General features: G+C 44.5%; 1 protein-coding gene across 1 annotated transcript; it reads left to right on the plus strand.

Annotated features, from left to right (window-relative positions):
- The first annotated feature begins 1,256 nt into the window (after nucleotides 1-1,256).
- snx15 (sorting nexin 15) lies at nucleotides 1,257-26,857 on the plus strand. The gene is made up of 7 exons (XM_036987218.2): nucleotides 1,257-1,654; nucleotides 3,202-3,358; nucleotides 4,018-4,133; nucleotides 10,339-10,657; nucleotides 13,043-13,210; nucleotides 18,648-18,845; nucleotides 25,757-26,857. Exons 1-7 carry the CDS (start codon nucleotides 1,553-1,555, stop codon nucleotides 25,876-25,878), a joined length of 1,182 nt encoding a protein of 393 aa, XP_036843113.2. The 5' UTR covers nucleotides 1,257-1,552; the 3' UTR covers nucleotides 25,879-26,857.
- The last annotated feature ends 574 nt before the right edge of the window (nucleotides 26,858-27,431 follow it).

Below are 27,431 nucleotides of genomic sequence, written 5' to 3' on the forward strand. Positions count from 1 at the left end.
TAAATTTAGTTTATTTAGTAAATATTCTGTAGTATTCGGCGCATGTAACGTTTTATTTGATTTGATGATTGGGTCATTACATATAGCTGATAGGCCGATGACATGTTTAACCTTCCACCATCTCTCAATTTCAATTTAAGGGCTTTATTGGCATGGTAAAAATATGTTATATATATATATATATGTGTTATACCAAAGAAAGTGAACTGGAACAACAAAAAGTGAACAGTAAATATTATACACTCAAACACAAGTTCCAAAATAATAAAGACATTTCAAATGTCATATTATATCTATATACAGTGTTGTAACGATGTGCAAATAGTTTTAAAGTAGAATAGGGATAATAAATAAACATAAACATTTTTGTTGTGTTTACAATGGTGTTTGTTCTTCACTGGTTGACCTTTTCTTGTGGCAACAGGTCACACATCTTGCTGCTGTGATGTCACACTGTGGAATTTCACCCAGTAGATATGGGAGTTTATCAAAATTGGATTTGTCTTAAAAAAAAATTGTGGGTCTGTTTAATATGTGTCTCTAATATGGTCATACATTTGACAGGAGGTTAGGAAGTGCAGCTCAGTTTCCACCTCATTTTGTGGGCAGTGAGCACATAGCCTGTCTTCTCTTGAGAGCCATGTCTGCCTACGGCGGCCTTTCTCAATAGCAAGGCTATGCTCACTGAGTCTGTACATAATCAAAGCTTTCCTTGATGTTGGGTCAGTCACAGTAGTCAGGTATTCTGCCACTGTGTACTCTCTGTTTAGGGACAAATAGCATTCTAGTTTGCTCAGTTTGCTCAAGTAATTATCTTTTTGCTTTCTCATGATTTGGTTGTGTTGCTGTCCTGGGGCTCTGTGGGGGTCTGTTTGTGTTTGTGAACAGAGGCCCGGGACCAGAGCATATCTCTCTCTCTAAATGTCAATTTAAGGTCTTTATTGGCATGGGAAATATAATCTCTCTCTCGCTCATGATAGGGTCATTACATATGCTTGACCGGCTGGTGACAAAAGATAGATAGCGCCCCCTGTGGGTTACTTATGGTAATTGAAGATGGTCAAATAAGACATGCCCCTTATAACATTGTTAACTTATCATATGTTAAACCTATCAGTATTATTTATATATATATTTTTTTATCCATAGATTCAATAAAAGGCTTACAGTGTAAACTTTTCATATAAAAGCTGAATCTCTGAGAAAGAAAAGTCAACTCAACTGTGAGCTAAATTTACCTGACGAGATCTCCCTTCAGCAGAGAGTGTCACTGGTCACGCAAAGACTACGCCACCAACCAGGAAGCTAGAGTCGTCACTAGTTACCACAGCCACAAAGTCAGAATTATTGCTAAATCCCGCCTATTTCTACAATCAGATTTTTAAACCTAACCATAATCACACTGCTAACCCTGTGCCTAATTATAACCATACATTAAGACCAAAAAGTACATTTTTGTTTTTATTCATTTTTACGATATACCCATTTTGACTTTGTGCGTGTGGTAATTAGTGACAACCACAAGTGTATACATCTGTACTTCCACACGGCGATGTCTCGGAAGAAAGAGAAAGAAGATTATTACCGTTTTTTCTCGGTGACAGAACCACGCACCCACGAGAAGGGACACACGGAATATAAAGTCACCGCAAGGGTCGGTTTGTCAAGTCGTCTTATCTTGTATCTTAGTAGCGTCAGCCACTATGTAGCTGGTTAGCGTTAGCCATATTAATGCATTGTTTTGACTGTCAGCAATAAGTCTTGTTTATAGCTAGCTAATAAATAATGTATGTCAGGGTGTCAGGATAGACTTATACAATGCGTGTGTGTGTGTGTGTGTGTGTGTGTGTGTGTGTGTGTGTTCAATAGACAGTGGTCCAATATCCCTGCTCTCAAGCACTAATCAATTCCAAAGGGGCATTGTTGGGAACTCGTGATTCGTTGCATGATTTCAGCATTGAACCCCCCGTGACTTGACCCCTTTGGGTAGTTATACCACCTCCCCCTTTTCTACACACATCCTTCTCCTCCAACTTGCCTTCTCGCTGCTGATAGTATTGCTGATAGTATTGTGCATGTAAATCGTCCTATCCTATGAACACCTTTAAAATCAGAGGTCATGTGTTTCGGGTAAGAAGAATGCCCCTCTCCCCATCGGTGTGATTACTACCTCTGAGGGTTTAGAGCTTGGGGTAGTCACCTCATGCAAGTACTTGGGAGTATGGCTAGACGGTGCACTGTCCTTCTCTCAGCACTAATACAAGCTGCACGATAAGGTTAAATCTAGACTTGGGTTTACTCGATCGTAATCGCTCCTCTTTCACCCCAGCTGCCAAACTAACCCTGATTCAGATTACCATCCTACCCATGCTAGATTACGGATATGTAATTTATAGATCGGCAGGTAAGGGTGCTCAGGCGGCTAGAAGTTCTTTACCATTCGGCCATCAGATTTGCCACAAATGCTCCTTATAGGACACATCACTGCACTCTATACTCCTCTGTAAACTGGTCATCTCTGTCTACCCGTCGCAAGACCCACTGGTTGATGCTTATTTATAAAACCCTCTTAGGCCTCACTCCCCCTTATCTGAGATATCTACTGCAGCCCTCATCCTCCACGTACAACACCCGTTCTGCCAGTCACATTCTGTTAAAGGTCCCCAAAACACACACATTCCTGGGTCTCTCCTCTTTTCAGTTAACTGCAGCTAGAGACTGGAATGTCCAGCAAAAACCACTCAAACGAGACAGTTGTATCTCTACATTCCAAGACTCAATCATGGACACTCTTACTTACACTCGTGGCTGCTTCGTGTGATGTATTGTTTTCTCTACATTGCCCTTTGTGCTGTTGTCTGTGCCTAATAATGTTTGTACCATGACTTGCCTAGTTAAATATAAAAACAGGAAGTTCGTACTATAAATGCATTCTATGTAAATGCGGGACACACATCACTATGTTTACTTTCGATGAATTACCCTTGTCCTTTCCTTCCACCTGTCTCTCTCCCTCTCTTCCTGTCTCTCTCTCTCTCTCTCTCTCTCTTCCTGTCTCTCTCTTCCTGTCTCTCTCTCCCTATTGCTTCCTTCGCTCCTCTTCTCCCTCCATCCCTTCCTCTCTCTCTCTCTCTCTTCCTGTCTCTCTCTCTCGCTCGCTCCTCTCTTCCTGTCTCTCTCTCTCTCTTCCTGTCTCTCTAGTTTGTCTCCAAGCGTCGTCCAGAGGACGTCAAAGAGGTGATAGTATGGAAGAGGTACAGTGAACTGAAGAAGCTATATGGAGAGCTGTCCTACACACACAGAAACCTGTTCAGGAGACAGGAGGAGTTCCCTCCGTTCCCTGGCGCTCAGCTCTTTGGTATGACCCAGTTAAAGTGATACTCCAGAACTTTTGCATCATTTCAGCCAGTAGTTGTGCTCGAGCCAAAACGGGTCTCTGTTTTTTGTGTGCTACAGTTTTCCATTTTCGTATGATATGTTACATCCTCATTTATTTATCTTTTCAAAAATGTTTTGTAATTCGGGATTATATGTTACGAAACCAATTCGTACCGTATGTTACGAAACCAATTCGTACCGTATGTTACGAAACCAATTCGTACCGTATGTTACGAAACCAATTCGTACCGTATGTTACGAAACCAATTCGTACAGTATGTTACGAAACCAATTCGTACAGTATGTTACGAAACCAATTCGTACAGTATGTTACGAAACCAATTCGTACAGTATGTTACGAAACCAATTCGTACAGTATGTTACGAAACCAATTCGTACAGTATGTTACGAAACCAATTCGTACCGTATGTTACGAAACCAATTCGTACAGTATGTTACGAAACCAATTCGTACAGTATGTTACGAAACCAATTCGTACCGTATGTTACGAATTTGTTGTGCTTCAGATCCCGGACTGCATCTTTTAATCAATGAATCAGTCAATCAATTAGTAAATCAGTCAGTCTACTTATTATTATTGTTAATCTCTCTCTCTCTCTCTCTCTCTCTCTCTCTCAGGTAGGTTTGATGAAGGGGTGATTGAGGAGAGGAGGAGTGCAGCTGAGGTCATGCTACTATTCACCACCAATATCCCTGCTCTCTACAACAGCCCTCAGCTTAAGGACTTCTTTAGGGTGAGAAACATAGAAATAACCAAACATAAGGGATTCCTTTCGTTAGCTGGCAATTACCGGCCAAAATTACAGGAAGAAAAGAAAAATAAGAAAGTTGTAAAAAAAAACAATGCTTTTTTTATTCATTGATGGAAGTGCCAGTCGTTGGAAACACAATTTGATCGTTATGTTTATCGGTCTATAGGTGTCTCACGTATCCAACACAACTAGCACACGTGCACAACATACAGAGACTATTTTGAGCGTGAATTCTCCGGTTGCTCCTCAGCAGGTTGCTGTTGTTAATTTATTTAACCTTTTATTTAACCTTTTATTTAACCTTTTATGTAACCTTTATTTAACCTTTATTTAATTTATTTAACCTTTTATTTAACCTTTATTTAACCTTTATTTAAACTTTTATTTAACCTTTATTTAACCTTTATTTAACCTTTATTATTTAACCCTTTATTTAACCTTTATTTAACCTTTTATTTAACCTTTATTTAACCTTTATTTAACCTTTATTATTTAACCCTTTATTTAACCTTTATTTAATTCATTTAACCTTTATTTAACCTTTATTTAACCTTTATTTAACCTTTTATTTAACCTTGTATTTCATCTTTATTATTTAACCCTTTATTTAACCTTTATTTAACCTTTATTATTTAACCCTTTATTTAACCTTTATTTAATTCATTTAACCTTTATTTAACCTTTATTTAACCTTTTATTTAACCTTTTATTTAACCTTGTATTTCATCTTTATTATTTAACCCTTTATTTAACCTTTATTTAACCTTTTATTATTTAACCTTTATTTAACCTTTTATTATTTAACCTTTATTTAACCTTTTATTATTTAACCTTTATTTAACCCTTTATTTAACCTTTATTTAACCTTTATTTAACCTTTATTTAACATTTTATTTAACCTTTATTTAACATTTTATTTAACCCTTTATTTAACCTTTTATTTCATCTTTATTATTTAACCCTTTATTTAACCTTTATTTAATGTATTTAACCTTTATTTAATTTATTTAACCTTTATTTAACCTTTTGTTTCATCTTTATTATTTAACCCTTTATTTAACCTTTTATTTAACCTTTTATTTAACCTTTATTTAACCTTTATTTAACCTTTTATTTAACCTTTATTTAACCTTTTATTTAACCTTTATTTAACCTTGTATTTCATCTTTATTATTTAACCCTTTATTTAACCTTTATTTAACCTTTATTTAACATTTTATTTAACCTTTTATTTAACCTTTATTTAACCTTGTATTTCATCTTTATTATTTAACCCTTTATTTAACCTTTATTTAACCTTTATTTAACCTTTTATTTAACCTTTTATTTAACCAGGCAAGTCAGTTAAGAACAAATTCTTATTTACAATGAGGAAACATTGTGCTAAACCAAACACCTTCCTAATATTGAGTTGCACCCCCCCCCACCCACCCCTCCACTTTTTCCCCTCAGAACAGCCTCAGTTTGTCGGGTTATGGACTCTACAAGGTGTCAAACGTTCCACAGGGATGCTGGCCCATGTTTTACTCCAAATTCTTCCCACCATCGTGTCACGTTGGTTAGATGTCCTTTGGGTGGTGGACCATTCTTGATACAAATGGGAAAATGTTGAGCATGGAAAAACCCCAGCAGTGTTGCAGTTCTTGACAGAAACCAGTGCGCCTGGCACCTACTTACCCTGTTCAGAGGCACTTAAATATTGTTTTACTTTCCCATTCTCCCTCTGAAGGGAACACCATCCATGTCTTGGTTTTCTCAATGATTAAAAATCATTCTATGATTCTATGATGCTTAGAATTCCATTTTGCCATGGCAACAAAAAAACATTTTATCCCGTTTTTTATTTTACCACAACAACCGAGCTCGCTGCCCAGACTTACATCATTACAAAGAGGAGATTCTCCTGATTTAAAATGGTGCCCGACTTGAAAAAAATCCAAATATACACACTGTGAGATATTTGGCGAAATAGACAGTCATGCCTATATTTCCCTACAGGAAACAACCTCAGAGTTCCATGAGTATTTGTTTGTTGTTGTTTACATTTTAACTATAAATAAGGAGAGCAGGTCTCATTGCCAACTAGACGCTGCCATTGTGACATAGTACAACAACGTTCGGAAGGCAAGTTGGTGTCACAGTGCTCAGTGTACTTCCGGCGCCGACAGAGATGGCCGCCTCGCTTTGCGTTCCTAGGAAACTATGCAGTTTTTTGTTTTTTTACGTGTTATTTCTTACATTAGTACCCCAGGTCATCTTAGGTTTCATTACATACAGTCGAGAAGAACTACTGAATATAAGATCAGCATCAACTCACCATCAGTACTACCAAGAATATGTTTTTCGCGACGCGGATCCTGTGTTCTGCCTTACAAACAGGACAACGGAGTGGATCCTATGCAGCGACCCAAAAAAACGACTCCGAAAGAGAGGGAAACGAGGCGGTCTTCTGGTCAGACTCCGGAGACGGGCACATCGTGCACCAGTCCCTAGCATTCTTCTTGCCCATGTCCAGTCTCTTGACAACAAGGTTGATGAAATCCGAGCAAGGGTAGCATTCCAGAGGGACATCAGAGACTGTAACGTTCTTTGCTTCACGGAAACGTGGCTCACTGGAGAGACTCTATCCGAAGCGGTGCAGCCAACGGGTTTCTCCACACATCGCGCAGACAGAAACAAACAACTTTCTGGTAAGAAGATGGGCGGGGGCGTATGCCTTATGACTAACGTGACATGGTGTGATGAAAGAAACATACAGGAACTCAAATCCTTCTGTTCACCTGATTTAGAATTCCTCACAATCAAATGTAGACCGCATTATCTACCAAGAGAATTCTCTTCGATTATAATCACAGCCGTATACATCCCCCCCCCCAAGCAGACACATCGATGGCTCTGAACGAACTTTATTTAACTCTTTGCAAACTGGAAAACATTCATCCGGAGGCTGCATTCATTGTAGCTGGGGATTTTAACAAGGCTAATCTGAAAACAAGACTCCCTAAATTTTATCAGCATATCGATTGCGCAACCAGGGGTGGAAAGACCTTGGATCATTGTTACTCTAACTTCCGCGACGCATATAAGGCCCTGCCCCGCCCCCCTTTCGGAAAAGCTGACCACGACTCCATTTTGTTGATCCCTGCCTACAGACAGAAACTAAAACAAGAGGCTCCCACGCTGAGGTCTGTCCAACGCTGGTCCGACCAAGCTGACTCCACACTCCAAGACTGCTTCCACCACGTGGACTGGGACATGTTTCGTATTGCGTCAGACAACAACATTGACGAATACGCTGATTCGGTGTGTGAGTTCATTAGAACGTGCGTTGAAGATGTCGTTCCCATAGCAACGATTAAAACATTCCCTAACCAGAAACCGTGGATTGATGGCAGCATTCGCGTGAAACTGAAAGCGCGAACCACTGCTTTTAATCAGGGGAAGGTGTCTGGTAACATGACCGAATACAAACAGTGCAGCTATTCCCTCCGCAAGGCTATCAAACAAGCTAAGCGTCAGTACAGAGACAAAGTAGAATCTCAATTCAACGGCTCAGACACAAGAGGCATGTGGCAGGGTCTACAGTCAATCACGGACTACAGGAAGAAATCCAGCCCAGTCACGGACCAGGATGTCCTGCTCCCAGGCAGACTAAACAACTTTTTTGCCCGCTTTGAGGACAATACAGTGCCACTGACACGGCCGGCAAGGAAAACATGCGGTCTCTCCTTCACTGCAGCCGAGGTGAGTAAGACATTTAAACGTGTTAACCCTCGCAAGGCTGCAGGCCCAGACGGCATCCCCAGCCGCGCCCTCAGAGCATGCGCAGACCAGCTGGCCGGTGTGTTTACGGACATATTCAATCAATCCCTATACCAGTCTGCTGTTCCCACATGCTTCAAGAGGGCCACCATTGTTCCTGTTCCCAAGAAAGCTAAGGTAACTGAGCTAAACGACTACCGCCCCGTAGCACTCACTTCCGTCATCATGAAGTGCTTTGAGAGACTAGTCAAGGACCATATCACCTCCACCCTACCTGACACCCTAGACCCACTCCAATTTGCTTACCGCCCAAATAGGTCCACAGACGATGCAATCTCAACCACACTGCACACTGCCCTAACCCATCTGGACAAGAGGAATACCTATGTGAGAATGCTGTTCATTGACTACAGCTCGGCATTCAACACCATAGTACCCTCCAAGCTCGTCATCAAGCTCGAGACCCTGGGTCTCGACCCCGCCCTGTGCAACTGGGTACTGGACTTCCTGACGGGCCGCCCCCAGGTGGTGAGGGTAGGCAACAACATCTCCTCCCCGCTGATCCTCAACACTGGGGCCCCACAAGGGTGCGTTCTGAGCCCTCTCCTGTACTCCCTGTTCACCCACGACTGCGTGGCCACGCACGCCTCCAACTCAATCATCAAGTTTGCGGACGACACAACAGTGGTAGGCTTGATTACCAACAACGACGAGACGGCCTACAGGGAGGAGGTGAGGGCCCTCGGAGTGTGGTGTCAGGAAAATAACCTCACACTCAACGTCAACAAAACTAAGGAGATGATTGTGGACTTCAGGAAACAGCAGAGGGAACACCCCCCTACCCACATCGATGGAACAGTAGTGGAGAGGGTAGCAAGTTTTAAGTTCCTCGGCATACACATCACAGACAAACTGAATTGGTCCACTCACACAGACAGCATTGTGAAGAAGGCGCAGCAGCGCCTCTTCAACCTCAGGAGGCTGAAGAAATTTGGCTTGTCACCAAAAGCACTCACAAACTTCTACAGATGCACAATCGAGAGCATCCTGGCGGGCTGTATCACCGCCTGGTACGGCAACTGCTCCGCCCTCAACCGTAAGGCTCTCCAGAGGGTGGTGAGGTCTGCACAACGCATCACCGGGGTCAAACTACCTGCCCTCCAGGACACCTACACCACCCGATGTCACAGGAAGGCCATAAAGATCATCAAGGACATCAACCACCCGAGCCACTGCCTGTTCACCCCGCTATCATCCAGAAGGCGAGGTCAGTACAGGTGCATCAAAGCTGGGACCGAGAGACTGAAAAACAGCTTCTATCTCAAGGCCATCAGACTGTTAAACAGCCACCACTAACATTGAGTGGCTGCTGCCAACACACTGACACTGACTCAACTCCAGCCACTTTAATAATGGGAATTGATGGGAAATGATGTAAATATATCACTAGCCACTTTAAACAATGCTACCTTATATAATGTTACTTACCCTACATTATTCATCTCATATGCATACGTATATACTGTACTCTATATCATCGACTGTATCCTTATGTAATACATGTATCACTAGCCACTTTAAACTATGCCACTTTGTTTACATACTCATCTCATTTGTACATACTGTACTCGATACCATCTACTGTATCTTGCCTATGCTGCTCTGTACCATCACTCATTCATATATCCTTATGTACATATTCTTTATCCCCTTACACTGTGTACAAGACAGTAGTTTTGGAATTGTTAGTTAGATTACTTGTTGGTTATTACTGCATTGTCGGAACTAGAAGCACAAGCATTTCGCTACACTCGCATTAACATCTGCTAACCATGTGTATGTGACAAATAAAATTTGATTTGATTTGATTTGAATAGAACTAATAGGAGCTGGCAGGGTGAAAAATGCCCTAAAATTGTCAAATTAGTAAACTAAACTCTCTCTACCCATGTCTCCCCCTCCCCTCGCTCCCCCTCTCTCCTCCTCCCTTCTCTCTACCCATGTCTCCCCCTCCCCTCGCTCCCACTCTCTCTTCCTCCTCTCTCTCTACCCATCTATCTCCCTCCCCTCGCTACCCCTCTCTCTACCCATCTATCTCCCTCCCCTCTCTCTACTCCTCTCTCTACCCATCTATCTCCCTCCCCTCTCTCTACCCCTCTCTCCCTCCCCTCTCCCCATCCCTTCTCTCTCCCCCTCCCCTCTCCCCATCCCTTCTCTCTCCCCCTCCCCTCTCTCTACCCCTCCCCTCTCCCCATCCCCTCTCTCTACCCATCTATCTCCCTCCCCTCGCTACCCCTCTCTCCCCCTCCCCTCTCTCTACCCATCTCTCCCCCTCCCCTCGCTCCCCCTCTCTCCCCCTCCCCTCTCTCTACCCATCTATCTCCCTCCCCTCGCTACCCCGCTCTCCCCCTCCCCTCTCCCCTAGGGTGGTGAGGTGATCAGGCCGTTAGACCCTTCTCCTCTCTCCTCCTCCACCCCCCTCCCTCCCCCCCTCATCCCCCTGCCACAGCGTCGAGGCTCAGACTGTGAACCTGCGGCGGAGGAGGAGGGGACCGAGGCCCCTATCCAACCCCAGAAGCTGGGTCTTTCACTGGGCACGGATCTAGTCGAGCCTGAGGTTGCAGCTGAGGCCTACAGTGAGATAGGGGGTTGTCCTACTCCAGTAACACCTACAGCTGAGGAGGAGGAGGAAGAGTTAACGGACCTTCCCGATGTACCCGGCGATCTGAAGCTAGACGACAGAGGTAGAAGAAACATAGAGAAACGCACAACACAGAGCGATTTTTAACTTGGATATTTTTCGTTTTTTTTAAACAACTCTTTGACAGATTGTTGGGTAAATTATTTTAAAGCCATTTTCATTCTGTTTTCTTCTGAAATCAATGTGCACATTGTACAGTTTCTCTAGAGATGAATCAGATCGAGCCCAAACTGTGCGATGCATGTTGGGAGTTGTAGTTTCCAACAGGCCAACATTTTACATTTTGTTCAGTGTAGAAATCAGCAGAAACTAAACGTCTGCAGCTCTTTAGTCAAAAGTAGCATCCTCCTTTTCTGCTCTACTTTCTCTGCAATCAACTGGAAACAGGGGTTGAAAGCATTATGGTATAGCTTAGTGGTTATAGCAGGTAGCCTAGTGGTTAGAGGCAGGTAGCCTAGCGGTTAGAGCAGGTAGCTTAGTGGTTATAGCAGGTAGCCTAGCGGTTAGAACAGGTAGCTTAGTGGTTAGAGCAGGTAGCTTAGTGGTTATAGCAGGTAGCCTAGTGGTTAGAGCAGGTAGCTTAGTGGTTATAGCAGGTAGCCTAGCGGTTAGAGCAGGTAGCTTAGTGGTTAGAGCAGGTAGCTTAGTGGTTATAGCAGGTAGCTTAGTGGTTAGAGGCAGGTAGCCTAGCGGTTAGAGCAGGTAGCTTAGTGGTTATAGCAGGTAGCCTAGCGGTTAGAGCAGGTAGCTTAGTGGTTAGAGCAGGTAGCTTAGTGGTTATAGCAGGTAGCCTAGTGGTTAGAGGCAGGTAGCCTAGCGGTTATAGCAGGTAGCTTAGTGGTTATAGCAGGTAACCTAGTGGTTAGAGGCAGGTAACCTAGTGGTTAGAGCAGGTAGCTTAGTGGTTAGAGGCAGGTAGCCTAGCGGTTAGAGCAGGTAGCTTAGTGGTTATAGCAGGTAGCCTAGCGGTTAGAGCAGGTAGCTTAGTGGTTAGAGCAGGTAGCTTAGTGGTTATAGCAGGTAGCCTAGTGGTTAGAGGCAGGTAGCCTAGCGGTTAGAGCAGGTAGCTTAGTGGTTATAGCAGGTAGCCTAGCGGTTAGAGCAGGTAGCTTAGTGGTTAGAGCAGGTAACCTAGTGGTTAGAGCAGGTAGCTTAGTGGTTAGAGCAGGTAGCTTAGTGGTTAGAGCAGGTAGCTTAGTGGTTAGAGCAGGTAGCTTAGTGGTTAGAGCAGGTAGCTTAGTGGTTAGAGCAGGTAGCTTAGTGGTTAGAGCAGGTAGCTTAGTGGTTAGAGCAAGTAAACCTAGTGGTTAGAGCAGGTAGCTTAGTGGTTAGAGCAGGTAGCTTAGTGGTTAGAGCAGGTAACCTAGTGGTTAGAGCAGGTAGCTTAGTGGTTAGAGCAGGTAACCTAGTGGTTAGAGCAGGTAGCTTAGTGGTTAGAGCAGGTAGCTTAGTGGTTAGAGCAGGTAGCTTAGTGGTTAGAGCAGGTAGCCTAGTGGTTAGAGCAGGTAGCCTAGTGGTTAGAGCAGGTAGCTTAGTGGTTAGAGCAGGTAGCTTAGTGGTTAGAGCAGGTAACCTAGTGGTTAGAGCAGGTAGCTTAGTGGTTAGAGCAGGTAGCTTAGTGGTTAGAGCAGGTAGCTTAGTGGTTAGAGAAGGCAGCTTAGTGGTTAGAGCAGGTAGCTTAGTGGTTAGAGCAGGTAGCTTAGTGGTTAGAGCAGGTAGCTTAGTGGTTAGAGAAGGCAGTTTAGTGGTTAGAGAAGGCAGCTTAGTGGTTAGAGCAGGTAGCTTAGTGGTTAGAGCAGGTAGCTTAGTGGTTAGAGCGGGTAGCCTAGTGGTTAGAGCGGGTAGATTAGTGGTTAGAGCGGGTAGATTAGTGGTTAAGGCGTTGGGCCAGCTGGATCGAATCCCTGAGCTGACAAGATAAAAATGTGTCATTCAGCAACCCTGAACAAGGCAGTTAACCCACTGTTCCCCGGGCGCCGTGGATGTTGATTAAGGCAGCCCCCACCCCACACCTCTCTGAATCAGGGGGTTAAATGCAGGAAAACACATTTCAGTGTTTACTAGGTATCCCCCCCCGCCCCTTTCCCTTTCCTAGTGATGGTGGAAAAACCATCTATACAGTAACGTTTACATTTGAGTAATTTAGCAGACTCTTATTCCAACTTACAGTTAGTGCATTCACATTAAGATAGCTAGGTGAGACGACCACACCTCAGTCACATCCCAATATTATTTTATATGACCTATATGCACCTGAGTGTTGTGAGAGCACGGTATTGTGAGGTCCGTCAACCCCCTAGTACAGCCCACTGCGTTCCTGTTCTTTCACAGCCGTGCAGATGAACGGCAGGAGATGAGGAGAGGAAGCCACTTCGAGGGCTTCCTGCCTTGCTGTGGCTTCACTGTTATTCGTGCTTCTCTTCCCTAGTTCTCACTCCGTTCCGGCCCTGCGTCCTCAGAACAGACCAATCACAGTCTCAGGAGGAGTTTGATTCGCTGTTCGATTCTGTGATGCGGGAGGAGCCTTCAGAGGAAGTACCGCCCCCTCCTCTCTCCGACAACGACCTCGCCATCTTCGACCCCTGTGCTAAAGAAGGTCAGAGGTTACGCACGCACACACACATACACACACACACACACACACACACACACACACACTACTACTACAATCAAGTGCCACCACAGATATGTCACTTTTTAAAACAACTTTTTATCCACTTACCGGAAACAGCAACATTACAAAACCACAGCGACATGACACAATAGGGACTGGGAAATTACACTCACTCTCTATCACACTGTCTATCACACTATCTATCACACTCTCACTCTCTATCACACTGTCTATCACACTATCACACTATCACTCTCTATCACACTGTCTATCACACCATCACTATCTATCACACTATCACTGTCTATCACACTGTCTATCACACTCTCACTCTCTATCACACTCTCTATCACACTATCACTCTCTATCACACTCTCACTGTCTATCACACTGTCTATCACACTATCTATCACACTCTCACTCTCTATCACACTCTCTATCACACTATCACTCTCTATCACACTATCACTGTCTATCACACTGTCTATCACACTATCACTGTCTATCACACTGTCTATCACACTATCACTCTCTATCACACTGTCTATCACACTATCACACTCTCTATCACACTCTCTATCACACTGTCTATCACACTCTCTATCACACTGTCTATCACACTGTCTATCACACTATATATCACAACATCACTATCTATCACACTATCACTCTCTATCACACCATCACTATCTATCACACTATCACTCTCTATCACACTGTCTATCACACCATCACTATCTATCACACTATCACTCTCTATCACACCATCACTATCTATCACACTATCACTCTCTATCACACTGTCTATCACACCATCACTATCTATCACTCTATCACACTATCACACCATCACTATCTATCACACTATCACTCTCTATCACACTGTCTATCACACCATCACTATCTATCACTCTATCACACTATCACACCATCACTATCTATCACACTATCACTCTCTATCACACTATCTATCACACTCTATATCACACTATCACTCTCTATCACACTATCACTGTCTATCACACTGTCTATCACACTATCACTCTCTATCACACTGTCTATCACACTCTATCACACTATCAATCACACTATCTATCAAACTCTCACTCTCTATCACACTATCAATCACACTCTCTATCACACTATCACTCTCTATCACACTGTCTATCACACAATCACTATCTATCACACTATCACTCTCTATCACACCATCACTCTCTATCACACTGTCTATCACACCATCACTATCTATCACACTATCACTCTCTATCACACTCTCTATCACACTATCTATCACACTATCTATCACTCTCTATCACACTATCAATCACACTATCACACTCTCTATCACACTATCACTATCTATCACACATACTCTCTATCACACTATCACTATCTATCACACTCTCTATCACACTATCACTATCTATCACACTATCACTATCTATCACACTATCACTATCTATCACGCACTATCACTATCTATCACACGCTCTATCACACTATCACCCTCTATCACACTATCACTCTCTATCACACTATCACTATCTATCACACTATCACAGTATCACTATCTATCACTCTATCACAATCTATCACACTCTCTATCACTCTATCACTCTCTCACACTATCTATCATTCTCTATCACATTATCACTATCTATCACACTCGATCACACTAATTAAAAAAATGTATCTCTCCAGAAATAAGTCTCTCACTGTTGCCGCCTGTTATAGACCCCCCTCAGCTCCCAGCTGTGCCCTGGACACCATATGTGAATTGATCGCCCCCCCCATCGATCTTCAGAATTTGCGTTCAAACGACCACCCCTCATCACTGTCAAACGCTCCCTAAAACACTTCAGCGAGCAGGCCTTTCTAATCGACCTGGCCCGGGTACCCTGGAAGGATGTTGACCTCATTCCGTTGGTAGAGGATGCCTGGTTGTTCTTTAAAAGTGCTTTCCTCACCATCTTAAATAAGCATGCCCCATTCAAGAAATGTTGAACCAGGAACAGATATAGCACTTGGTTCTCTCCAGACCTGACTGCCCACGACCACCACAAAAACATCATGTGGCGGACTGCACTAGCATCGAATAGTCCCCGTGATATGAAACTTTTCAGGGAAGTCAGGAACCAATATACACAGTCAGTCAGGAAAGCAGAGGCTAGCTTTTTCAAACACAAATGTGCATCCTGTAGCACAAACTCCAAAAAGTTTTGGGACACTAAAGTCCATGGAGATTAAGAGCACCTCCTCCCAGCTGCCCACTGCGCTGAGGCTAGGAAACACTGTCACCGCCGATAAATCCACAATAATTGAGAATTTCAATAAACATTTCTCTACGGCTGGCCATGCTTTCCTCCTGGCTACCCCAACCCCGGCCAACAGCTCCGCACCCCCCGCAGCTACTTGCCCGAGCCTCCCCAGCTTCTCCTTCACCCAAATCCAGATAGCGGATGTTCTGAAAGAGCTGCAAAACCTGGACCCGTACAAATTAGCTGGGCTAGACAATCTGCAACCCCTATTACCAGTCTGTTCAACCTCTCTTTCGTATCGTCTGAGATTCCTAAAGATTGGAAAGCTGCCGCGGTCATCCCCCTCTTCAAAGGGGGTGACACCATAGACTCAAACTGTTACAGACCTATATCTATCCTGCCCTGCCTCTAGACCCGAACTGTTACAGACCTATATCTATCCTGCCCTGCCTCTAGACCCGGACTGTTACAGATCTATATCCATCCTGCCCTGCCTCTAGACCCGAACTGTTACAGACCTATATCTATCCTGCCCTGCCTCTAGACCCGGACTGTTACAGATCTATATCCATCCTGCCCTGCCTTTCTAAAGTCTTCAAAAGCCAAGTTAATAAACAGATCACTGACCGTTTCGAATCTCACCGTACCTTCTTCGCTGTGCAATCTGGTTTCAGAGCTGGTCATGGGTGCACCTCAGCCACGCTCAAGGTTCTAAACGATATCATAACCGCCATCGATAAGAAACATCACTGTGCAGCCGTATTCATCGACCTGGCCAAGGCTTTCGACTCTGTCAATCACCATAATCTTATCGGCAGACTCAACAGCCTTGGTTTCTCAAATGACTGCCTCGCCTGGTTCACCAACTACTTCTCAGACAGAGTTCAGTGTGTCAAATCAGTTGTCCGGACCTCTGGCAGTTTCTATGGGGGTGCCACAGGGTTCAATTCTCGGGCTGATTATTTTCTCTGTATATATCAACGATGTCGCTCTTGCTGCTGGTGATTCTCTGATCCACCTCTACGCAGACGACACCATTCTGTATACCTCTGGCCCTTCTTTGGACACTGTGTTAACTAACCTCCAGACGAGCTTCAATGCCATACAACTCTCCTTCCGTGGCCTCCAATTGCTCTTAAACACAAGTAAAACTAAATGCATGCTCTTCAACCGATCGCTGCCCGCACCTGCCCACCCGTCCTACATCACTACTCTGGACGGCTCTGACTTAGAATATGTGGACAACTACAAATACCAAGGTGTCTGGTTAGACTGTAAACTCTCCTTCCAGACCCACATCAAACATCTCCAATCCAAAGTTAAATCTAGAATTGGCTTCCTTATTTCGCAACAAAGCATCCTTCACTCATGCTGCCAAACATACCCTCATAAAACTGACCATCCTACCGATCCTCGACTTCGGCGATGTCATTTACAAAATGGCTTCCAACACTCTACTCAACAAATTGGATGCAGTCTATTACAGTGCCATCCATTTTGTCACCAAAGCCCCAAAAACTACCCACCACTGCGACCTGTATGCTCTCGTCGGCTGGCCCTCGCTTCATCTTCGTCGCCAAACCCACTGGCTCCAGGTCATCTATAAGTCTTTGCTAGGGAAAGCTCCGCCTTATCTCAGCTCACTGGTCACGATAACAACACCCACTCGTAGCACACGCTCCAGCAGGTATATCTCACTGGTCATCCCCAAAGCCAACTCCTCCTTTGGCCGCCTTTCCTTCCAGTTCTCTGCTGCCAATGACTGGAACGAATTGCAAAAATTGCTGAAGTTGGATACTTATATCTCCCTCACTAACTTTAAACATCAGCTATCTGAGCAGATAACTGACCGCTGCAGCTGCACACAGCCCATCTGTAAATAGCCCATCCAATCTACCTACCTCATCCCCATATTGTTTTTATTTACTTTTTTGCTCTTTTGCATTCCAGTATCACTACTTGCCCATCATCATCTGCACATATATCACTCCAGTGTTCATTTGCTAAATTGTAACTACTATGGCCTATTTATTGCCTTTACCTCCCTAATTTTACTACATTTGGACTCACTGTATATAGACTACTTTTCTATTGTGTTATTGACTGTATGTTTGTTTTATTCCATGTGTAACTCTGTGTTGTTGTTTGTGTTGAACTGCTTTGCTTTATCTTGGCCAGGTCGCAGTTGTAAATGAGAACTTGTTCTCAACTAGCCTACCTGGTTAAATAAAGGTGAAATAAATAAATAAAATAAAACTCTATCACACTATCACTCTCTATCACTCTATCACGCTCTCACTCTCTATCACTCTCTATCACACTATCACTCTCTATCACTCTCTATCACACTATCACTCTCTATCACACTATCACTCTCTATCACACTATCACTCTATATCATACATACACCCTTAACAGCTTCTACCCCCATAAGACTGCTGAACAATTAGACTGCTGACCAATTAGACTGCTGAACAATTAGACTGCTGACCAATTAGACTGCTGAACAATTAGACTGCTGAACAATTAGACTGCTGAACAATTAGACTGCTGAACAATTAGACTGCTGACCAATTAGACTGCTGACCAATTAGACTGCTGACCAATTAGACTGCTGACCAATTAGACTGCTGAACAATTAGACTGCTGAACAATTAGACTGCTGACCAATTAGACTGCTGAACAATTAGACTGCTGAACAATTAGACTGCTGAACAATTAGACTGCTGACCAATTAGACTGCTGACCAATTAGACTGCTGACCAATTAGACTGCTGACCAATTAGACTGCTGACCAATTAGACTGCTGAACAATTAGACTGCTGAACAATTAGACTGCTGACCAATTAGACTGCTGACCAATTAGACTGCTGAACAATTAGACTGCTGACCAATTAGACTGCTGAACAATTAGACTGCTGAACAATTAGACTGCTGAACAATTAGACTGCTGAACAATTAGACTGCTGACCAATTAGACTGCTGAACAATTAGACTGCTGACCAATTAGACTGCTGAACAATTAGACTGCTGACCAATTAGACTGCTGACCAATTAGACTGCTGAACAATTAGACTGCTGAACAATTAATCAGATGGCCACCCGGACTATCTGTCTTTTCTTCCTGTTCTTTATCATGACTAATTTCTCTTGCCCAGACCAACCGAGCGCATCACACGACCAATCAGAACTTCTGTCGCTGCCCTTGACCAATCCGGACGGCGGGGAGGCGGCCTATCTGAAGCAGGCAGCCAATGAGCTCACAGCTGCGATGGAAAGCGAGAAGGAGGGAGAGTACAGTACAGCCATACAAAAATACAAGACAGCTGTGGATTTACTCATCACTGGAGTTAAAGGTGAGAGGGATGATGGAGAGAGTGAAGGAGGGATGGAGAGTGAGGGAGGGATGGAGGGAAGGATGGAGAGTGAGGGAAGGAAGGATGGAGAGTGAGGGAGGGAGGGAAGGATGGAGAGGGAGGGATGGATAGAGAGAGAGGGAGGGATAGAGAGAGGGATGGAGAGAGGGAGGGAGGGAGGGATGGAGAGAGGGATGGAGGGAGGGATAGAGAGAGAGAGGGATAGAGAGTGGGGGAAGGATAGAGAGTGGGGGAGGGATAGAGAGTGGGGGAGGCATAGAGTGGGGGAGGGATGGAGAAAGTGAGGGAGGGATGGAGAGAGAGGGAGAGTGAGAGATGGGATGATGGAGAGGGAGGGAGAGAGGGAGGGATGGAAAGAGTGAGAGGGATGGATGGAGAAAGAATGAGCGAGGGATGGAGAGAGAGTGAGGGTGATATGCTTCTCACCGGAGGACAGGCTGAAGGCATTCCCATCTGAAACAGTTTGTGCATATATTATGAGGAGGTTTTGTTCGTTGTTGTTTTTTTCAGCTGTTCATGCACACGGTTTTATCTCGATACAAGCAGGAGCAGGCTAGTCGAAGTCTACGCCCATTTTTTTCCTGTGATTGGTCAACAGTAGGGATTCAACGAGGCACAACTGGTTTTCATGCACATCTTATTCATTCAGAAATACTACACATAGTTAGTCAGACTTAATACTACACCTAGTTAGTCAGACTAATACTACACCTAGTTAGTCAGACTAATACTACACCTAGTTAGTCAGACTAATACTACACCTAGTTAGTCAGACTAATACTACACCTAGTTAGTCAGACTAATACTACACCTAGTTAGTCAGACTAATACTACACCTAGTTAGTCAGACTAATACTACACCTAGTTAGTCAGACTAATACTACACCTAGTTAGTCAGACTTAATACTACACCTAGTTAGTCAGACTAATACTACACCTAGTTAGTCAGACTAATACTACACCTAGTTAGTCAGACTAATACTACACCTAGTTAGTCAGACTAATACTACACCTAGTTAGTCAGACTAATACTACACCTAGTTAGTCAGACTAAGAACTCCTCGGCAATAAGGTCAATTCTGATTATTTTGAGGAAGTGTATACTGGCTACGGCGCCACAAGCTAAACTATTTTAAGGTACTTCAGACATTCACTTCTAGGAGCTAAACCCAGTCCTGGTATACAGAGTTCTGCTAGGAGCTAAACCCAGTCCTAGTATACAGAGTTCTGCTAGGAGCTAAACCCAGTCCTGGTATACAGAGTTCTGCTAGGAGCTAAACCCAGTCCTAGTATACAGAGTTCTGCTAGGAGCTAAACCCAGCTGTAGTATGCAGAGTTCTGCCAGGAGCTAAACCCAGTCCTAGTATGCAGAGTTCTGCTAGGAGCTAAACCCAGCTGTATTATGCAGAGTTCTGCTAGGAGCTAAACCCAGTCCTAGTATACAGAGTTCTGCTAGGAGCTAAACCCAGTCCTAGTATACAGAGTTCTGCTAGGAGCTAAACCCAGTCCTGGTATACAGAGTTCTGCTAGGAGCTAAACCCAGTCCTAGTATACAGAGTTCTGCTAGGAGCTAAACCCAGCTGTAGTATGCAGAGTTCTGCCAGGAGCTAAACCCAGTCCTAGTATGCAGAGTTCTGCTAGGAGCTAAACCCAGCTGTATTATGCAGAGTTCTGCTAGGAGCTAAACCCAGTCCTAGTATACAGAGTTCTGCTAGGAGCTAAACCCAGCTGTAGTATGCAGAGTTCTGCTAGGTGCTAAACCCAGTCCTAGTATACAGAGTTCTGCTAGGAGCTAAACCCAGCTGTAGTATGCAGAGTTCTGCTAGGAGCTAAACCCAGCTGTAGAATGCAGAGTTCTGCTAGGTGCTAAACCCAGTCCTAGTATGCAGAGTTCTGCTAGGAGCTAAACCCAGCTGTATTATGCAGAGTTCTGTTAGGAGCTAAACCCAGTCCTAGTATACAGAGTTCTGTTAGGAGCTAAACCCAGTCCTAGTATACAGAGTTCTGTTAGGAGCTAAACCCAGTCCTAGTATGCAGAGTTCTGCTAGGAGCTAAACCCAGTCCTAGTATACAGAGTTCTGTTAGGAGCTAAACCCAGTCCTAGTATGCAGAGTTCTGCTAGGTGCTAAACCCAGTCCTAGTATACAGAGTTCTGTTAGGAGCTAAACCCAGTCCTAGTATGCAGAGTTCTGTTAGGAGCTAAACCCAGCTGTAGTATGCAGAGTTCTGTTAGGAGCTAAACCCAGTCCTAGTATGCAGAGTTCTGTTAGGAGCTAAACCCAGTCCTAGTATGCAGAGTTCTGTTAGGAGCTAAACCCAGCTGTAGTATACAGAGTTCTGCTAGGTGCTAAACCCAGTCCTAGTATGCAGAGTTCTGCTAGGAGCTAAACCCAGTCCTAGTATACAGAGTTCTGCTAGGAGCTAAACCCAGCTGTAGTATGCAGAGTTCTGCTAGGAGCTAAACCCAGTCCTAGTATGCAGAGTTCTGCTAGGAGCTAAACCCAGTCCTAGTATACAGAGTTCTGCTAGGAGCTAAACCCAGTCCTAGTATGCAGAGTTCTGCTAGGAGCTAAACCCAGTCCTAGTATGCAGACTTAATACTACACCTAGTTAGTCAGACTAATACTACACCTAGTTAGTCAGACTAATACTACACCTAGTTAGTCAGACTAATACTACACCTAGTTAGTCAGACTAATACTACACCTAGTTAGTCAGACTAATACTACACCTAGTTAGTCAGACTAAGAACTCCTCGGCAATAAGGTCAATTCTGATTATTTTGAGGAAGTGTATACTGGCTACGGCGCCACAAGCTAAACTATTTTAAGGTAGTTCAGACATTCACTTCTAGGAGCTAAACCCAGTCCTGGTATACAGAGTTCTGCTAGGAGCTAAACCCAGTCCTAGTATACAGAGTTCTGCTAGGTGCTAAACCCAGCTGTAGTATGCAGAGTTCTGCTAGGAGCTAAACCCAGTCCTAGTATACAGAGTTCTGCTAGGAGCTAAACCCAGTCCTGGTATACAGAGTTCTGCTAGGAGCTAAACCCAGTCCTAGTATACAGAGTTCTGCTAGGAGCTAAACCCAGTCCTAGTATGCAGAGTTCTGCTAGGAGCTAAACCCAGCTGTATTATGCAGAGTTCTGCTAGGAGCTAAACCCAGTCCTAGTATACAGAGTTCTGCTAGGAGCTAAACCCAGCTGTAGTATGCAGAGTTCTGCTAGGTGCTAAACCCAGTCCTAGTATACAGAGTTCTGCTAGGAGCTAAACCCAGCTGTAGTATGCAGAGTTCTGCTAGGAGCTAAACCCAGTCCTAGTATACAGAGTTCTGCTAGGAGCTAAACCCAGTCCTAGTATACAGAGTTCTGCTAGGAGCTAAACCCAGTCCTAGTATACAGAGTTCTGCTAGGTGCTAATCCCAGCTGTACTATGCAGAGTTCTGCTAGGAGCTAAACCCAGTCCTAGTATACAGAGTTCTGCTAGGAGCTAAACCCAGCTGTAGTATGCAGAGTTCTGCTAGGAGCTAAACCCAGTCCTAGTATACAGAGTTCTGCTAGGAGCTAAACCCAGTCCTAGTATACAGAGTTCTGCTAGGAGCTAAACCCAGTCTTAGTATGCAGAGTTCTGCTAGGAGCTAAACCCAGCTGTAGTATGCAGAGTTCTGCTAGGAGCTAAACCCAGTCCTAGTATACAGAGTTCTGCTAGGAGCTAAACCCAGTCCTAGTATACAGAGTTCTGCTAGGAGCTAAACCCAGTCCTAGTATACAGAGTTCTGCTAGGAGCTAAACCCAGTCCTAGTATACAGAGTTCTGCTAGGTGCTAAACCCAGTCCTAGTATGCAGAGTTCTGCTAGGAGCTAAACCCAGCTGTAGTATGCAGAGTTCTGCTAGGAGCTAAACCCAGTCCTAGTATACAGAGTTCTGTTAGGAGCTAAACCCAGTCCTAGTATGCAGAGTTCTGCTAGGAGCTAAACCCAGCTGTAGTATGCAGAGTTCTGCTAGGTGCTAAACCCAGTCCTAGTATGCAGAGTTCTGCTAGGAGCTAAACCCAGTCCTAGTATGCAGAGTTCTGTTAGGAGCTAAACCCAGCTGTAGTATGCAGAGTTCTGTTAGGAGCTAAACCCAGTCCTAGTATGCAGAGTTCTGCTAGGAGCTAAACCCAGTCCTAGTATACAGAGTTCTGCTAGGAGCTAAACCCAGCTGTAGTATGCAGAGTTCTGCTAGGAGCTAAACCCAGTCCTAGTATGCAGAGTTCTGCTAGGAGCTAAACCCAGTCCTAGTATACAGAGTTCTGCTAGGAGCTAAACCCAGTCCTAGTATGCAGAGTTCTGCTAGGAGCTAAACCCAGTCCTAGTATGCAGACTTAATACTACACCTAGTTAGTCAGACTAATACTACACCTAGTTAGTCAGACTAATACTACACCTAGTTAGTCAGACTAATACTACACCTAGTTAGTCAGACTAATACTACACCTAGTTAGTCAGACTAATACTACACCTAGTTAGTCAGACTAAGAACTCCTCGGCAATAAGGTCAATTCTGATTATTTTGAGGAAGTGTATACTGGCTACGGCGCCACAAGCTAAACTATTTTAAGGTAGTTCAGACATTCACTTCTAGGAGCTAAACCCAGTCCTGGTATACAGAGTTCTGCTAGGAGCTAAACCCAGTCCTAGTATACAGAGTTCTGCTAGGTGCTAAACCCAGCTGTAGTATGCAGAGTTCTGCTAGGAGCTAAACCCAGTCCTAGTATACAGAGTTCTGCTAGGAGCTAAACCCAGTCCTGGTATACAGAGTTCTGCTAGGAGCTAAACCCAGTCCTAGTATACAGAGTTCTGCTAGGAGCTAAACCCAGTCCTAGTATGCAGAGTTCTGCTAGGAGCTAAACCCAGCTGTATTATGCAGAGTTCTGCTAGGAGCTAAACCCAGTCCTAGTATACAGAGTTCTGCTAGGAGCTAAACCCAGCTGTAGTATGCAGAGTTCTGCTAGGTGCTAAACCCAGTCCTAGTATACAGAGTTCTGCTAGGAGCTAAACCCAGCTGTAGTATGCAGAGTTCTGCTAGGAGCTAAACCCAGTCCTAGTATACAGAGTTCTGCTAGGAGCTAAACCCAGTCCTGGTATACAGAGTTCTGCTAGGAGCTAAACCCAGTCCTAGTATACAGAGTTCTGCTAGGTGCTAATCCCAGCTGTACTATGCAGAGTTCTGCTAGGAGCTAAACCCAGTCCTAGTATACAGAGTTCTGCTAGGAGCTAAACCCAGCTGTAGTATGCAGAGTTCTGCTAGGAGCTAAACCCAGTCCTAGTATACAGAGTTCTGCTAGGAGCTAAACCCAGTCCTAGTATACAGAGTTCTGCTAGGAGCTAAACCCAGTCTTAGTATGCAGAGTTCTGCTAGGAGCTAAACCCAGCTGTAGTATGCAGAGTTCTGCTAGGAGCTAAACCCAGTCCTAGTATACAGAGTTCTGCTAGGAGCTAAACCCAGTCCTAGTATACAGAGTTCTGCTAGGAGCTAAACCCAGTCCTAGTATACAGAGTTCTGCTAGGAGCTAAACCCAGTCCTAGTATACAGAGTTCTGCTAGGTGCTAAACCCAGTCCTAGTATGCAGAGTTCTGCTAGGAGCTAAACCCAGCTGTAGTATGCAGAGTTCTGCTAGGAGCTAAACCCAGTCCTAGTATACAGAGTTCTGCTAGGAGCTAAACCCAGTCCTAGTATGCAGAGTTCTGCTAGGAGCTAAACCCAGCTGTAGAATGCAGAGTTCTGCTAGGTGCTAAACCCAGCTGTACTATGCAGAGTTCTGCTAGGAGCTAAACCCAGTCCTAGTATACAGAGTTCTGCTAGGAGCTAAACCCAGTCCTAGTATGCAGAGTTCTGTTAGGAGCTAAACCCAGCTGTAGTATGCAGAGTTCTGCTAGGAGCTAAACCCAGCTGTAGAATGCAGAGTTCTGCTAGGTGCTAAACCCAGTCCTAGTATGCAGAGTTCTGCTAGGAGCTAAACCCAGTCCTAGTATGCAGAGTTCTGTTAGGAGCTAAACCCAGCTGTAGTATGCAGAGTTCTGTTAGGAGCTAAACCCAGTCCTAGTATGCAGAGTTCTGCTAGGAGCTAAACCCAGTCCTAGTATGCAGAGTTCTGCTAGGAGCTAAACCCAGCTGTATTATGCAGAGTTCTGCTAGGAGCTAAACCCAGTCCTAGAGAGGGAGGAGTGGGTTAGAGAGACCCATGTAGGTACTATATTGGTAATGGAGAGGAGGACCTTCCTCTCTCCCTTTTCACTTCTCTATCTAAGGTCCTTATTTTTTTATCTCTCTCCTCCCTCCCCCCCTCTCTCTCTTCTCTCCCCTCCCTCTCTCTCTCTCCCCTCCTTTCTCTCTCCCCTCCTCTCTCTCTCCCCTCCTCTCTCTCTCCCCCCCCCTCTCTCTCTCTCTCCCCTCCTCTCTCTCTCTCCCCTCCTCTCTCTCTCTCCCCTCCTTTCTCTCTCTCTCTCCCCTCCTTTCTCTCTCTCTCCCCTCCTTTCTCTCTCTCTCCCCTCTTCTCTCTCCCCTCCTCTCTCTCTCTCTCTCCCCTCCTCTCTCTCTCTCTCTCCCCTCCTCTCTCTCTCTCTCCCCTCCTCTCTCTCTCTCTCTCCCCTCTTCTCTCTCCCCTCCTCTCTCTCTCTCTCTCCCCTCCTCTCTCTCTCTCTCTCTCTCCCCTCCTCTCTCTCTCTCTCCCCTCCTCTCTCTCTCTCTCTCCCCTCCTTTCTCTCTCTCTCCCCTCTTCTCTCTCCCCTCCTCTCTCTCTCTCTCTCCCCTCCTCTCTCTCTCTCTCTCCCCTCCTCTCTCTCTCTCTCTCCCCTCCTCTCTCTCTCTCTCTCCCCTCCTCTCTCTCTCTCTCCCCTCCTCTCTCTCTAGGAGATCCAGACCCACAACGTAGAGGTTCAGTAAAGAGAAGAACTGCTCAGTATCTGGAACATGCAGAGACACTACTCACACGACTTACCTCCACACACACCTCGCAGGACCAGGATGCTTAAACACACACACACACACACACACACACACACACACACACACACACACACTGCGGAGAAGTACTCATAAACACACACATGAACAGGACGCTGAAACACACACTCCTTAATACACTCAGGATCAATAGAACAACTGAGTTTTGAACAACCAATAGCACCACTTACACACACACACACACACACACCTCTCTCCCTCCCTACCTCTCTCTTAAAACCACAGGAGGTTGGTGGCCTCTTAATTGGGGAGGACGGGCTCGTGGTAATGGCTGGAGCGGAATACATGGAATGGTGTCAAATACATCAAACGTTCAGTTTCATTCCCTCTGTTCCAGACATTATTAATGTGTCGTCCTCCCCTCAACAGCCTCCTGTTGCTTAAAACACACACACACGCACACACACACACAAACACACACACACACACGCACACACAAACACACAAAGAATCACATCCCTGTTGCTTCTAGAATCACATCCCTGTTGCTTCTAGAATCACATCCCTGTTGCTTCTAGAATCACATCCCTGTTGCTTCTAGAATCACATCCCTGTTGCTTCTAGAATCACATCCCTGTTGCTTCTAGAATCACATCCCTGTTGCTTCTAGAATCACATCCCTGTTGCTTCTAGAATCACATCCCTGTTGCTTCTAGAATCTGAAATCAACTGTCAAATAATTGAATCTGATTCCCCTTAATGAACAAGACAATGGCTTGCGTTCCAAAAGGCACCCTATTCCCTATATAGTGCACGGCTTTTTACCAGGGCCAATAGGTGAACACTAGGGTTCTAGGGCTCTGGTCTAAAGTAGTGCACTAAATAGGGAATAGGGCTCTGGTCTATATAAGGAATATGGTTCCTTTGTCCTCTTAATTTATCTTCCTAGATTCTTTTACAATGTTTTAAGGTGTTAATAGTATTGTGTGTTTTTGTACACTACACGCATTACTTCATTGTTTTCTTAAATAAATCAATAAAAACCGATTCAGTGTATTGTCGTCCTCTGAGTGGGTCAATTCCATTTTAATTCAGACAATTAAGGAAGTCAACTGAAATTCCAGGGAAACGATTGGAAGTTCGAATTTGTTTACTTCCTGAATTAATTGAATTCAAAATGGAATTGACCCCCGAGCCTGTTGGTCTTTAATACAGAATGGATCCAGTATGTTGCTCTCAAATTTGGTCCTTGAACTTCCACTGCATTTTTTTAATTGTTCCCCTCTAATCAGGGACTGATTTAGACCTGGGACAGTAGGTTCCCCTCTAATCAGGGACTGATTTAGACCTGGGACACCTGGTTCCCCTCTAATCAGGGACTGATTTAGACCTGGGACAGCAGGTTCCCCTCTGATCAGGGACTGATTTAGACCTGGGACAGTAGGTTCCCCTCTAATCAGGGACTGATTTAGACCTGGGACACCTGGTTCCCCTCTAATCAGGGACTGATTTAGACCTGGGACAGTAGGTTCCCCTCTAATCAAGGACTGATTTAGACCTGGGACAGCAGGTTCCCCTCTGATCAGGGACTGATTTAGACCTGGGACAGCAGGTTCCCCTC

The sequence above is a fragment of the Oncorhynchus mykiss genome, chromosome 9, assembly GCF_057628025.1.
Source record: "Oncorhynchus mykiss isolate SJ-2025 chromosome 9, ASM5762802v1, whole genome shotgun sequence".
NCBI lineage: Eukaryota > Metazoa > Chordata > Actinopteri > Salmoniformes > Salmonidae > Oncorhynchus > Oncorhynchus mykiss.

What these genes read in the sequence shown, in the direction of transcription:
- snx15 (XM_036987218.2), top strand. Translation starts at nt 1,553, where the DNA reads ATGTCTCGGAAGAAAGAGAAAGAAGATTATTACCGTTTTTTCTCGGTG. An exon ending in AGCTTAAGGACTTCTTTAGG is followed by an intron (nt 4,134 to 10,338) that starts GTGAGAAACATA and finishes CCTCTCCCCTAG; the next exon opens with GGTGGTGAGGTGATCAGGCC. An exon ending in ACTCATCACTGGAGTTAAAG is followed by an intron (nt 18,846 to 25,756) that starts GTGAGAGGGATG and finishes CTCTCTCTCTAG; the next exon opens with GAGATCCAGACCCACAACGT.